This window comes from Equus caballus, chromosome 5 (assembly GCF_041296265.1).
Source record: "Equus caballus isolate H_3958 breed thoroughbred chromosome 5, TB-T2T, whole genome shotgun sequence".
NCBI lineage: Eukaryota > Metazoa > Chordata > Mammalia > Perissodactyla > Equidae > Equus > Equus caballus.
In genome coordinates, this window is record NC_091688.1 from 4,130,058 (window position 1) to 4,145,323 (window position 15,266).

The 15,266-nt window shown below is 42.7% G+C and overlaps 1 protein-coding gene and 1 long non-coding RNA gene across 6 annotated transcripts in view; one reads left to right on the forward strand and one right to left on the reverse strand.

Moving 5' to 3' along the window:
* The window catches only part of CD247 (CD247 molecule), a 73,161-nt gene extending 72,613 nt beyond the window's left edge, over nucleotides 1-548 (reverse strand). For all 5 annotated transcript variants that reach the window (XM_070267616.1, XM_070267620.1, XM_005609631.4 and 2 more), the window contains exon 1: nucleotides 414-548. In XM_070267616.1, the coding sequence (XP_070123717.1) occupies nucleotides 414-471 (58 nt within the window). In that variant the 5' untranslated portion in view covers nucleotides 472-548. The remainder of the gene's footprint in view (nucleotides 1-413) is intronic.
* Nucleotides 544-14,787, forward strand: LOC138924201 (uncharacterized). Its single transcript, XR_011438958.1, has 2 exons — nucleotides 544-683; nucleotides 13,522-14,787. It is a non-coding gene; the product is annotated as an uncharacterized lncRNA (long non-coding RNA).
* Nucleotides 14,788-15,266: the final 479 nt, after the last annotated feature.

Below are 15,266 nucleotides of genomic sequence, written 5' to 3' on the forward strand. Positions count from 1 at the left end.
CGAAACACGGCCTGGCTGACATCGCGTGACCCCGTCCGGCCTCTGCCGGATACCGCTCTCTGTCCTCCACCTGGGCCTGGCTTGGCTGCTCTTCCACTTCCTTCCTGCTTGTCCTTCTCCCGCCCCCCCACCGCCCATGGACGTTTCTCTCCCTTATCACTGGAAAAATCTATACTATGGGCAGGTGTGTTTTCAAGCGGCTGGCTCAGAATTGATGCCCGACTTGGCTGTAATGAGGCAGACACCAGCATCGAGCCGGACCCCTCCCTGCTCAGCTGCCCATTGATCCGGCGAGGACAGGACTCGAAGGGGACACCAGCTCCCCACCACCCCTCCACTGTGTCGCCCGGCCCCGCGCACACACGCACAAAGTGGTTCTAGAAGTTCCTTGCCATTGATACGTGCAGCCTTACCTGTGACTGGGAACTGCGCCTGCAGGATGGCCGCGATCATAAGAGCCTTCCACTTCATCTTGTCCTGTGCCCCGGGATGGTGCCAAGAGGCAGAGGCCGTGGCAGCCGTGGCTGGGACAAAGAAGAGAAAAGAAGTCTCTGCCGGCTTTGTTCTGCTGCTGCCTCCTCAGGAAGTGGAGGACTATGGGGCCTTTGAGGAGACAGGCACCTGCCAACAGGGCCCAGAAACTCACACTCCCCCTTTCGGTTCACAGGCAGGAAGCCCTGGAGGTTTGAGGGTTTGGGGGTGGCGTGTGTGTGTGTGTCTCTCTCTGCCTCAATTTTACTTTTTCTCTCATTTAATCATTGTTTTATTTTCCTTTTTTTATAATTTTTGTCTAATTTTTATCTAATTGCTATCTTGATTGGTGAAGTCAGTCCCTAGGCAAATACGAGTTCCCATTGCACGTAAGAACATTTACCGTTTTCCTAGACTCATATATTTTATCGGGGTTGGTAAGATGACAGAGTGCTGGACTCAGAGTCAGGCTAAATGGAGAATTCTTGGGCTTTAGTGTCACCTCTGCGATCTACTTACTGTCTCACTCAACATCTCAACAAGTTGTTGGAGGAGGTCTGAGGATGCAGATCGGAACTTGGCCTGAATTTGAAACGTGGAATAGCTTGAAATACTACAGCTCACGTAGTATTTCGCACACTTTGTTAGTTGTCAACAATTAAATGTTGGAGTAATTTACAATAATAAAAGAGATAAACACCTAGAAATAAATTTAATAAAAAGTGTAAGATCTGCATGAAACAAACTTTAAAACATTACTGAAGAACACGAAAGGACTTGGGTAAATGGAAAGGGATAACCTGGTCTTTGATAAAAGGCTCCCTCTTAAGAAGATTCCAATTCTCCCTAAACTAATCGATCCATCTCACTAAAAATGCTGACGTAAAAAAATAGCTCCTGCAACTCAATAATAAGAAAACATAACCCAATTAGAAATTGGCTGAAGATCTGAATAGACTTTTCTCCAAAGAAGATACACAAATGGCCAATAAGCACATGAAAAGATACTCAATGTCATTAGTTGCTAGGGAAACGCAAATCAAAACTATAGTGGGGCCAGCCCAGCGGCCCAGCGGCCTAGTGGTTAAGTTTGGGTGCTCCACTTTGGCAGCCCGGGGTTCGCGGGTTCGGATCCTGGGTGCAGACTGACACATCGCTCATCAAGCCATGCTGTGGCAGCATCCCACATACAAAATAGAGGAAGATTGGCACAGATGTTAGCTCAGGACAATCTTCCTCACCAAAAAAACAAAACCAAAACCAAAAAACTACAGTGAGATCCTACTTTACACCCACTAGGATGGCTAAGAAAAAAACGACACACAAGTGTTGATGAGGATGTGGAGAAATTGGAACTCTCCTACATTGCTGATGGGAATGTCAAATGATGAAGCCCTTGTGGAAAACAGGTTAGAATTTCCTCAAAAAGTTAAACAGAGCATATATGACCCAGCAATTCTACTTCTAGGCAAATACACAAGAGAACTAAAACGTATGTCCACACCAAACTTGTATCTTAATGTTCATAGAAGCATTATTCATAAAAGCCCAAAACTGGAAACAAGCCAACCGAGGAAGGGATAAACAAATGGGGTATATCCCCCAAATGGAGTATGATTCAGCCATAAAAAGGAATTAAGTATTATTACATGTTACAACATGAGGAACCTTGAAAAAACCATGCTAAGTGAAAGAAGCAGAGACAAAAGACCACATGTGATATGATTCCATTTCTATGAAATGTCCAAAATACGCAAATCTATAGACAGAAAGTAGATTAGCAGTTGCCAGGGCCTGGGGAGAGGGGGAAATTGGACCCACTGCTAATAGGTACAGAGTTTCTTTTTGAGATGACAGAAATGTTCTAGAATTAGATGGCGGTGATGGTGCACAACATAGTGAATATACTAAAAATCACTGAGAGTATGCTTTAAAATGGTGAATTTTATATTATGTGAATTATATCTCAGTACAAAAATAATGCTAAAACAAACAAACGAAAGAATAGCCAGGAGCCTCTGTAACAGAAGAGTAAGGAGAGTGAAATAGCCCTGCCAGACATCTAACATTACAAAGCGACATAATTACCACATTGTATTTATGGCACTATAGGCTCAAACATACCCGGCCAATCAGGTTTTGATAAAGGTACAGGGAATATTCAACAAAGAAATGATAGTCTTTTCAACAAATGGTGCTAGTCCAACTGGATATCTGTATGGAAAAATAAAAAAAAAATAGTTACTCATTTTACATCATACACAAAAATTAACTGTAACAGTTCATAGACCTAAGCGTAAAACCTAAAACTAAAACTTCTGGAATAAAACATAGGAGAAAAATCTTTGTGATAGAACATAAGAAGCACAAACCACAAGAGAAGAATATTGATAAATTAGACTTCATCAAAATTAAAACTTTGTTCATTGGAAAACACCATTAAGAAAATGGAAAAGCAAGCCGTCGACTGTGAGAAATTACTTGCAAACATGTATATCTAGAATATATAAAGAACTCTTTCAACTCAATAAGAAAATAGGCAGAAGATTTTAATAGACAATTTCCAAAAGGAGGTAAATGAATGGTCAGTAAGCACATGAAAACATGCTGAACATCATTAGTAATTAAGGAAATACAAATTAGCACGCGATGAGATACCACCTCACAGCTATTAATGAAGCTAAAACTAAACAACTGGCCAGGATGGGGAAGAACTGGAACTCTCACAGACTGATGGTGGGAGTGTAAAATGATACAACCATTTGGAAAACAGTTTGGCAGTTTCCTCAAAAGTTAACCATAAATCTACCATATGATCCAGCCATTCCACTCCCAGGTATCCACCCGAGAGAGAAGGAAATATATGCCCATATAAAGACTTGCCTATGAATATTCAGAGCAGCTTTATTTGGAATACCCCAAAGCTGGAAACCACCCAAATATCCATCAACAGATGCATGGATAAACAAATTATGGTATGCCCATTCAGTGAAATAATAATAATAAAAATGAATAAACTGCTAGTGATACAACAACATGGTTGAATCTCAAAATCATTTAAACGAGTGAAAGAAGCCAGGCAAAGAGCACGTACTGAATGATTGTGTTTATATAAAATTTTAGCACCATGACAAAGGGTTTAGTTCCTTTATACATAGAGAGCATCCAAACATTATTCAATTACAACAAATACTTTTTGAGTGACTACCAGGAGCCAAGTCCTGTATTATATGCTGAAGACAAAACTGGGAGTTGGGACTGGCCCCATGGCCAAGTGTTTGGGTTCATGTGCTCCACTTCTGCGGCATGGGGTTTGCTGGTCCAGATCCTGGGTGCAGACCTACACACTGCTCATCAGGCTGTGCTGTGGTGGCATCCCACACAGAAGAACTAGAATGACTTACAACTAGGATATACAGCTATGTGCTGGGGCTTTGGGGAGAAAAAAAAAAAAGAGGGGGAAGATTGGTAACAGATGTGTGCTCCGTGTCAATCTTCCTCACACAAAAAAAACTAGGAGTGAAACAGACAAGGAATCCTCACCTGCATGAAATTTTCAGGCTGGTAGACGTCTAAAAGCACATGAGAAAAATGAGCAGAGGACTTGAATAGAATATTCTTGGAAAAGGAAGTAATTAATGGCTTTTAAATGAATGAAAGATAAGTCAAAATTCAAACTACAGTGAAGATACTTTTTTACCTATCGTATCGGTATCAATTCTTCTGCTGGGTTCTATCCTGTCTTGCCTCCCAAGGACATTGTTGCAGAAATTTTCTCTTCTCTCTCCTGCGTATCAATTGTTTCTTCTAAATTGGGTCATTCTCATCAGTATGCAAGCATGTTCTTTCTCCCATCTTTAAAAAACCCTAAAGGATTTGAAAAGCGTTTGTACATTGGAGCCAGCCATATGTCCTGCTGCTTTGGGAATCCAGCCTCCATGTGGAGAAGCCTGGATTAGCCTGCTGGAGTACGTGGCTTAGCTGACAGCCAGCACTAACTTCTAGGTAAGTGAGTAAGGCCATCTTGGACCATCCAGCCCCAGGTGAGCCACCGCAGGACTACAGCCACATCAATGGCCCCAGGTAAGGCCAGACAGAGTACTGCCTAACGGAGCCAGCCTGAGTTGCTAACCCACAGAAGCGCGAACAACTGAAATGGTGGGTTGTTCTAAGTCACTAAAATTTGAGATGGTTGTTACACAGCGATAGACAGCAGAAACAATATCCCCACACCGATCTCAGAAAATGCTCTAATTGGCCCAGCTTGGGTCTTATGCTCACCTCTTGGATCAACCATTGTTTCCAGGGGGACAAGATGAGATTGGAGATGGGACACTATGATTAACAGCCCTACCAGAATCATTTGTAATAGAAGAAAGGAAAGGAAAAGATTCTGGGCATATACAAAATAATAACTGTTCACTGCCTCCAGCCTTGCCCTGGTGAGCACAGTGAGCTGGGGCTGGGACCTAGAACGAGGCCCACACTCTGCAGAGGAGGACACAGGCAGAGGTAGGAGGTGAGAGAAAGTCCACATAGAACCTGATACCCAGCAGCTGTGAGTTCCTAGTGGGCAAGGCCTGGCTATTCTGCAGGGTTGAACTCTAGCTCCAAGTACATTTTGGATGGGTGGGTAGGTGGGTGGATGGATGGTAACATCCAGGATGGCAGGAAGTCCAATGCTGAGTAGGAGGATGCCTCAACTGTTGAGAAGAGCACAGCAAGGGGAATCCAGAAGCTGGCGAATGGAGCTGCCACCTGGGAAAGTTGTCATCAGAGAAAAGGGCCCTTGCCTCTGGAGGGCTGACTGGGCATTGAGTAGCGCAAAGACAATGTAAAGACCACACATAAGGCAGGCACTGGGGCTCAGGACCGGAGCTGAACTGATAGAAGTCAAATGGCTACAGCTGCGGACAGAGACAGTGCAAGGTGACAGGCAAAACAGAACATGAGCAGGTACGTGGTAAGAAGAAGATATCGGTGCTAAATGAAATCTCATAATTCTTCAAATGAGTAATTCCGGTGAAATAATTATTTTGACCTGCCCCCTTTTTTGGAAACTGCAACCCTCATTTCCCTTGGAGAGGCCCACATCTCCCCTAATCCTCGAGTACTTTGAGTAAAGTTTGCACCTCCACTGGGCTCCAAAGGTGGGCACAGGACACAGCACCAGCCAATCAGAGCATCAGATTCTGCTGTCTACAATGATTAGTTCAGGGAGGGACAATGAGAGCCCTTTTCGAGATTTTTGCTGGAACGACAGGGGAAGGATGCTGTTTTTCCCTGGGGATGGCAACTGTGAGGATAGTGCAAGCCTGGAGCTGTGGGGGCCATCTATTCTCCACACGGAGAGAGAGTCTGACTGGGAATGAGGCCAACCCAGAGGAAAGCTGAGCCAAGAGTCGGGGAAAGAGAATTTCTATTCCTGTTGCCCTCTTGCCTTACTTTCAGCTACATGAGCCAATATACCCCCCTTTTTCCTATATTAGTTCATCAAAATTTAGTGGGAAAGCTTTGCCCACAACTAAATGAGAGGCCGCTATGAGGGGCTTATGGGTCTGCCTCTTCCCATAACTCCTTGCTCCGGATGGTCCCCTCTTGGGCTTCTGATTTTCCCCTGCATTCTGAGACTACGGCAGCCCCATTCCAGGAAGCAGGGACCTGGGGTGCAGCCTCACAATTCCTGGGTTCCTGATCACCAGGAAAAGAAGCACAAAAAGTAGGATTGGCTTCCATCCTTTGGGGTTTCCAGAGGTAGTCACTCCCAAGGTCCCTGGGATGGGGAAGCACATCCCCAGGCCTTGAGGCCCCAGTGCCTTGACCCAAGCCTGCTCATCCCGCTTCAGCCGACTGGTCTTGAACTGACAAGCAGCTGGAGGCCAGCTCATGCCGTTTCCTGAGGGGTTTCCACTGGGGCAGATACTTCCAGCAGTCCTGCAGGATCCCACCCAAACGCCTCATGGGGCCTCGTCTTTGCAGGCTCACCATGCTGTACCCCAGAACTTATAACTGGAAGTTTGTACCCTTTGACCAATATCTCCCAATCTCCCTGACCCCCCCAGCCCCAGCCCCTGGTAACCGCCATTCTACCCTTTGTTTCTGTAAGTTCAGCTTTTTTAGATTCCACATGTAAGTGATATCATAGTTTTGCCTTTCTCTGTCTGATTTATTCCACTTAACATAGTGCCCGCAAGGTCCACCCATGTTGTCACAAATGGCAGGATTCCTTCTTTCTCGTGGCTGAATAATATTCCATTGTGTGTATGTAGCCCGTCTTCTCTCCCCATTCTTCTGTTCATGGACACTTAGGCTGTTTCTATGCCCTGGCTGCAATGAACACGGGTGTGCAGACATCTCTTCAAGATTTTATTTCCTTTGGCTATATAACCAGATGTGGGGTTGCTGGATCAAATGGTAGTTCTATTTTTAATTTTTTGTGGAACCTCCATACTGTTTTTCATAGTGGCTGCACCAGTTTACATCCTCACCAACAGCGCACAAGGGTGCCCTTTTCTCCACATCCTCGCCAGCATTTCTTATCTCTTGTCTTTTTGATAATAGCCATTCCAACAACGTGAGGTGATATCTCATTGTGGTTTTGATTTGCATTTCCCTGATGATTAGTGATGCTGAGCATCTTTTCATGTACCTGTTGGCCATCTCTGTGTCTTCTTTGGAAAGAAGTCTATTCAGTTCCTCTGCCCATTTCTTAATAGGATTGTTTGGGTTTCTGCTATTGAGTTGTGTGAGTTCCTTAATATTCGGACAGTAACTCTTTATCAGATATGTGATTTACAAATATTTTCTCTCATTCTATAGGTTGCCTTTTCATTTTCTTGATGTTTCCTTTGCTGTGCAGAAGCTTTTAAGTTTGATGTAGTACCATTTGTTGATTTTTGCTTTTGTTACTTACACTTTTGGTGTCAGATCCAAAAAATTATTACCAAGACCAACGTCAGGGAGCTTTTCCCTTATGTTTTCTTCTACAAGTTTTACGGTTTCAAGTCTTCTGTTTAAGTGTTTAATCCATTTTGAGTTAATTTTTGTGAGTGGTGTAAGATAGGGGTCCAAGGCCATTCCTCTGCATGTGGTTATCCAGTTTTCCCAGCACCATTTATTGAAGAAAGTATCCTTTTCCCATTGAGTATTCTTGGCTCTCTTGTCAAATATTAGTTGACTGAATATAGAGAATTTACTTCTGGGCTCTCAGTTTTGTTCCATTGGTCTACATGTCTGTTTTTATGCCAGTACCATGCTGGTTAGATTACTATAGCTTTGTAGTATATTTTGAAATCAGGAAAAGTGATGCCTCCAGCTTTGTTCTTCTGTCTCAAGATTCCTTTGGCTATATGGTCTCTTTTGTGGTTCCATATCAATTTTAGGATTGTTTTTCTATTTCTGTGAAAAATGCTATTGAAATTTTGATATGGATTGCATTGAATCTGTAGATGGCTTAGGGTAGTATGGATATTTTAGCAATATTAATTCTTCCCATCCATGAGCATGGGATATCTTTCCATTTATTTCTATCTTCATTAATTTCTTTGAACCAAGTCTTACGGTTTTCAGTGTACAGCCTTTCACCTTGGTTAAATTTCTTAAGTATTTTACTGTTTTTGATGCTATTGTGCATGAGATTGTTTTCTTTTTTCTTTTTCAGATATTTGTTAGTGTATAGAAATGCAACTAATTTCTAAATGTTGATTTTGTATCCTGCCACTTTACTGAATTAATTGATTAGTTCTAACAGTTTTTTGGTGGAGTCATTAGGATTTTCTGTGTATAAGATCATATAATCCACAAACAAAGACAATTTTACTTCTCTCCTTCTGATTTAGATGTCTTTTATTTCTTTTTCTTGCCTGATTGCCCTGGCTAGGACTTCCAGTATTCTGTTGAATAGGAGTGGTGAAAATGGACACCCTTATCGTGTTCCAATCTTAGAGGAACTTTCGCTGCTGAGGGTGGTGTTAGCTGTGGGCTTGTCATATATGGCCTTTATTATGTTGAGGTACATTCCTTCTATATCCAATTCATTGAGATTTTTTATCTTGAGAGAATGTTGTATTTTCTTAAATGCTTTTTCTGTATCTATTGAGAGGATCTTGTGATTTAGATCTTTCATTCTGTTAATGTGGCATATCATATTTATTGATTTGTATATATTGAACCATCCTTGCATCCCAGGGATAAATCCCACTTAATCATGGTGTATAATCCTGTTACTGTGCTGTTGAATTTGGATGGCTAATATTTTGTTGAAAATTTTTGCATCCATATTCATCAGGGATATTGGCCTGTGGGTTTTTTTGCTTGTAGTATCCTTATCTGGCTTTGGTATTGAGGTAATGCCAGCCTTGTAAAATAAGTTTAGGGGTGTTCCTTCCTCTTCACTTTTTTGGAAGAGTTTGAGAAGGATTTGCAATAATTTTTCTTTCTTTGAATGTTTGGTAGAATTCCCCAGGGAGACCATCTGGTCCTGGGCTTTTCTTTGTTGGGAGATTTTTGACTACTGACTCAATCTCTACTCATTTTTCATCTGTTTAGATTTTCTTTTTTTTCATGATTCAGTCTTGGTAGGTTTTATGTTTATTGAAATTTGTCCATTTCTTCTAGATTATCCAATGTGTTAGCCTATAATTGTTCATAGTAATCCTTTATGATCCTTTGTGTGGCTATGGTATCAGTTCTAATGTTTACTCTTTCATTTCTGATTTTATTTATTCGAGTCTTCTCTCTTTTTTTCTTAGTTGGTCTATCTGAAGGTTTGTCAATTTTGTTTATTTTTTCCAAAAAATCAGCTCTTAGTTTCATTGATATTTTCTATTGTTTTTCTGGTCTCTATTTCATTTATTTCTGCTCTGATCTTTGTTATTTCCTTCCTTCTGCTAACTTTGGGTTTAGTTTTTTCTTTTTGTGGTTCCTTGAGGTGTAAAGTTAGGTTATTTGAAATCCTTCTTGTTTCTTAATGTAGGTATTTATCACTATTAACTTCTCTCTTAGAATTGTTTTTGCTGCATCCTATAGGTTTTGGTGTGCTGTGTTTCCATTTTCATTTGTTTCAAGATTTTAAAAAAAATTTCTTCTTTAATCCATTTGTTGTCCAGGAGTGTTTTGTGTAGTTTACACATACTGTGAATTTTCCAATTTTCCTCCTGTTATTGATTTCTAGTTTCATGCTATTGTGATCATAAAAGACACTTAGTATGATTTCAACCTTCTTAAATTTACTAAGACTTGTTTTGTGACCCATCATATGGTCTATCCTGGAGAAAGTTCCATGTCCACTCGAGAAGAATGTATATTCTGCTGCTGTTGGATGGAAGGTTCTGTTCACGTCTGTTAGGTCCATTTGGTCAAATGTGCAATTCAAGTCCATCATTTCCTTATTGACTTTCTGTCTGGATGCTCTATTGTAAAGTAGAGTATTGAAGACTCCTCCTATTATTGTATTGTTTGTATTTCTCCCTTCAGATCTGTTTGTATTTGCTTAATATATTTAGGTGATGTTGGGTGCGTATATATTTATGATTGTTATATCCTCTTGAAGAATTGACCCCATAATCATTATATAGTGATCTTCTTTTCCTCTTATTACAGTTTTTGGCTTAAAGTATATTTTGTCTGCTATACACATAGCTACCCATGCTCTCTTTTGGTTGCTACTTGCATAGACTATCTTTTTCCATCCCTTCACTTGGAGCCTATATGTATCCTTAAAATTGAAGTGAGTCTTTTGTAGGTGGTATAGAGTTGGGTCTAGTTTTTTTATCCATCCAGACACAATGCCTTCTGATTGAAGAATTTAATCCATAGTAATTATTGATAGGTAAAGGCTTACTAATGTCATCTTATTAATTTCTCGCTGTTTTGTAATTCCCTCATTCCTGGCTCCCTCTCTTGCTTCTTTCCTTTGTGAATTGATGATTCTCCATAGTGGTAGGCTTTGATTCACTTCTCTTTGTATTTTGTAAATCTACTGTAAGTTTTTGCTTTGTGGTTACCATGATGCTTATGTAAAAAATCTCGTGGACATAACAGTCTAATGTACGCTGATAACAATTAACTTCAATTTCATACAAAAACTCTATCCTTTTTCTCCCCCTTTTATGTTTTTGATGTCACAATTTACTTATTTTTATATTGTATATTCATTTAAAAATTATTGCAGCTATAGTTATTTTTAATACTCTTATCCTCTAACTTTTATACTAGAGTTAAGTGGCTAACACACTCCCATATTACAGTGAGTGCTCTGAATTTGATTATATATTTACCTTTCCCAGTGTGCTGTTTCCTTTCATATAATTTGCGTTACTCGTTGGTGTCCTTTCATTTCAGCCTGAAGAACTCCTTGCAGCATTTCTTGTCAGGCAGGCCCAGCAGTGATGAACTCCGTCAGTTTTTGTTTCTCTGAGAAAATCTTTATCTCCCCTTCCTTTCTGAAGGATAACTTTGCTGGATAGAGTATTCTTGGCAGTTTTTTTATTTCAGCACTTTTAATATATCCTTCCACTCTCTCCCTGCCTGGAAGGTATCTGCTGACACCCTCTTGAGGGCTCCCTTGTAAGTTATAAACGTCTGTTCCATTGCTGCTGTTGAGATTCTCTCTTTGTCTTTGATTTTTTACAGTTTTGTTATCAAGTGTCTTGGAGAAGATCTCTTTAATTCGAGTCTGTTTGATGACTATGAGCTTCATCAACTTGGATACGCCAATCCCTCTTTAGATTTGGAAAGTTCTCAACCACCATCTCTTTAAACGAGCTTTCTGCCCCCCTCTTCCTCTCTCCTTCTGGGACTCCAGTGATTCACAAATTGTTTCTTTTGATGGCATCCCATAGATCACATAGGATTTCTTCACTCTTCTTTATTCTTTTTTCTTTGTTCTCCTCTGACCTGATAATTTCAAAGTTCCTGTCTTCTAACATACAGGTTCTTTTTTCTGCTTGACCCATTCTACTCTTGATGTCTTCTATTGTGTTTTCCATTCATTGTATTCTTGAGCTCCAGAATTTCTGGGGTTTTTAAATTATCGTTATTATTTCTACCTCTTTGTTAAACTTCTCCTTTTGTTCATGTGTTGTTTTCCTGATTTCACTGAATTGTCTTCCCGTGTTTTCTTGTAGGTCAGTGAGCTTCCTTAAAATAGCTGTTTTAAATTCTTTACCAGGCAAATCACACACTCCACACCCATGGAATCAGTTCCTGGAAGATTACTGTGATCCTCTGGTGGTGTCACGTTTCCTTGATTTTTCATGTTCCTTGAAGTTTTGCATTCCTGTCTTCACAGGAACTGCCTTTACTAACTGGCTTTGGGAGAGAAATATCTTCTGTCAGCCCTGCTCGAGACTCTGAGGCTTTCTCATACCTTCTGTGGATATGCCTGTTCCATGCTCCTGGCTCCCTCTTGTGAGAATTCATAAACTTGCATGCCTTCTCTCAATCTTGTCACACACCAGGTCCAGTGCCGACAGCCTCCCTTTTACTTTCCCAAGGCAGGCAGTAAAGCTCACGTTTCTGGTCTCTCTGTGGCCCGTGGATTCAGGCCAGCTTTCTGTACATGCTCACTAGCCATCTGCCAATGCTCACTCTCACCACCACCATCAGGAGCACACGCAGAGCCAGGAGTGTGGGTGAGGCCTGCAGAGTGCTGGGCAGCCTCTGGCCCAGTTGGGGGGCTCTGCAAGGCATCCTTAACAGCTCATGGACCAGCTTCTTGATGAAGTCCACAACCCAGCTGGTAGGATTCACATCCCTTTAATGCCCTTCCAGGGTCCCATCTGCCACTCTCTTCCTGCCTCCCAGTCACACAGCTCATGATTCAGTGCTCTGGATGGAACAAGAGAGAAATGAGCCTCTTTAGCAGCATCCCACACAGCTGGGGAAACTAGGTGCCCACTCACATGCTTTCACTTTCCCCCATAGGAAAAGTCACAGGGCAGAGACATCCCTAAGCTGGGCCCCCTGGGGGAAGGGATGACACAAATCAATTCAAGCTGTTCCTCTTGGCCACTCTAATGCATCCACATGTGTATTTGTTTGTTCCAGCGGAGTGCTGGGACTTCTCTGGAACCTGGACTTCCGCAAAGGCTGTCTCATCTGTGGGTGACTGTCTGAGACAGTGCTTTCCAGGGGATCCCAGACCGTGGCTGAGAGGGGCTGGAGGTGGTTCAGGGGCCACTGCAGGGTCCACAGCCAGGAGGGAGGTCTGTTTGCCTATTACCCCATGCACAGGTGGACAAGCCTCCTGCTGCACCCCTTGGCCTGTGGTGCTGGTTCCCACAACTCCTACAAAGGCGGTTCTGTCCATAAGTGGATGCCAAATTGTTGTTGAGGACGGGACATGAACAAGGGGTGTCTTAGCCATGTTGCCGATGTCACTCCATCGATTTTGCTTTGAAGAACCAACTATTCTCCCTTGGTTAGTCTTGGTGAGGCTGTCAGGTAAAGCCGATTAGCTGCTTTCTCCTGGAATTTAAATCTTGAAAGAGTGAAACAAGACCTGGCAACACCCGCTGTTCACTTCTCCTGCTGGGACCCATCACAGCAGTGGCTTGTGTCCTGTGGCTCTATGAACCCTGTGCCAGTAGATTTCCTTTTGCGTAAATTACCCAGAGTTGGTTCTTGTTACTTGCAACCAAAGGATCCTAACCCTGGGCTAGGATTGGGCTTTTCAGAGCTTGTATTAGCTTTGTATTGCTGCTTATCAGATTATCACAAACTTAGTAGCTTAAACCAACACAGAGTTACCATCTCCCAGTAACGTGGGTCAGAAGTCGGGGTACAGCATGACTGGGCTCTCTGCTCAGGGTCTTATGGGGCTGAAATCAGGGTGTTAGCCAGGGCTGCTGTTCTCATCTGAGGCTCAGGGTGCTCTTCCAAGGTCACTGGCTGTTGACAAAATTTATTTCCTTACAAATACAGGACTGAAGTCCCTATTTTCCTCTAACTATTGGCTAGGGACTGCTGTCAGATCCTAGAGAACGCCACAGTTCCTTCCCACGTGGCCCCCATAGGCTGTTCACAACATGGATGTTTGGTTTCTTCCAGGCCAACCGGAGCGCATCTCTCTGAATTCTTCTGCAACCAGCTTGAGAAAACTCTGCTTTTAAAGGCTCACCTGATTAGATCAGGCCCACCCAGGATAACATAACATAATCACAGGAGTAATGTCTCATCATATGCAGAGGTCCTTCCCATGATTAAGGAGATTATACACCCAAGTGTGGCAATCTTGGAGGCCATCTTACAATCCTATATCCCACAAAAGTGCTATTAAAGAAGATGCTCCTTCCTTATTCCTCTGTAAGGAGCAGGTATGCCTGGTATCCACCTTTCTCACCAGATGGAGGAAGCTTGCCTGGGAATGAAGCCAACCCAGAAGAGAGCAGAACAACAGATGCATAAAGACAGATAGAACACTTACTGCATCCACTGAAAGCCTGGATCATGCTATACCTAAAGGCCCACCCACAGGCTTTTCCATTTCATAAGACGATTAACTTTTTTCTTAAGCTATTTGACTTAGATTCTGACCTTGCAGTTGAAATGGCCTTGAATATTACAGAGGTTGAAAATGCATGGCTCTTGAAGATGTGCTTGCAATGTTCACAATTTCACCTAATGGGCCCTCCTCTCAAAAGATTATTTGTTCTTAAGAAAATCTGTCACAAAATTTTGTTTCTTTAATGAGACATTCAGGGGGAAAAGCATGCCTAAGTCCAAACACGTGAGAAACAAATAAATGAAAAGTCTGCACAAAGATATAAAAGATTTAAAAAAGATGGCAACAATAAGCTGGGGTGTGGGTAAAACTAAAGAGATACTATCAAGGGCTGAGAAGAATTACAACCTGCAAAATATTGCTGTTGATGGCCAAAGACCCCCCCCCCCCCCCCCCCGGAGAAAGAGCATTTCTGCTTTAATGGGGCTGCCCTACATTTGTGTGTCACTTTCACCTATGTTGTCACATTTAATCTTCATGGTGACTCAGTAAGGTGGTCAATATCGGTGGACAGTTTCCATTTCATAGTTAAGCAAACTGAGATTCAGAAAAATTAAGCAATTCGCCCAAGCTCACAAAGCTGGTAAGCGGCCGAGTCAGGACTAAGCTCAGGTTTCGGGGTGCTGGTCCACGCCGGTGAAGGACATGAGCTTTAGAACAGCCGGCCCCGCTCAGGTCGCCGCCCCGCCGTTTCCCAGCTTCCAGCTGCCTTTGAATAAGTTCATAAATGTCTGAAACTCCTTGTTCCAGGTTAGCTAACAACGTCCTTCTCATCGGATTGTTCGAGGAATGAATAAAATGGCCTTTGTATAGATGGTGCTGGCGAGAGTTTGTTCCCTTTCACATCACTCAGGGGAGGTGACAGGCACCCTCGTGGCCTGGGGAAAGGACGCAGGAGGGTTGTAAAATGTTTGGGGCAGATGCTGCCTGCAAAATCTCTCCAGGAGTGATGCGAGCCCGGAATGGGGGTCCCAGTCTCTGTGGAGAGGGCGGCAGATGGAGGGGAGCCGATGACACAACAGAGTGACAAGGCCTCCATGGGGAGGGGAGGCCCTCACCCCAGAGCAGGGCCTGCGTGCTTCCTCTCTGATCCCTGTTGTTCTTCAGGACCAGGTCAGACTCAACGCATCTGCTTCCCGTGCGCTCTGAACACATGGTTCCAGCTCCTGGGCTGGTGGAGCGGATGAGTTTAGCATCAGAAGTCTTATAAAGTCCACTCCTGGGCATCTGAGCAAACACAAAATCACCTTCTGAAATGAGCAAGCTTCAAACTGTGAGATGCCAGGGCATC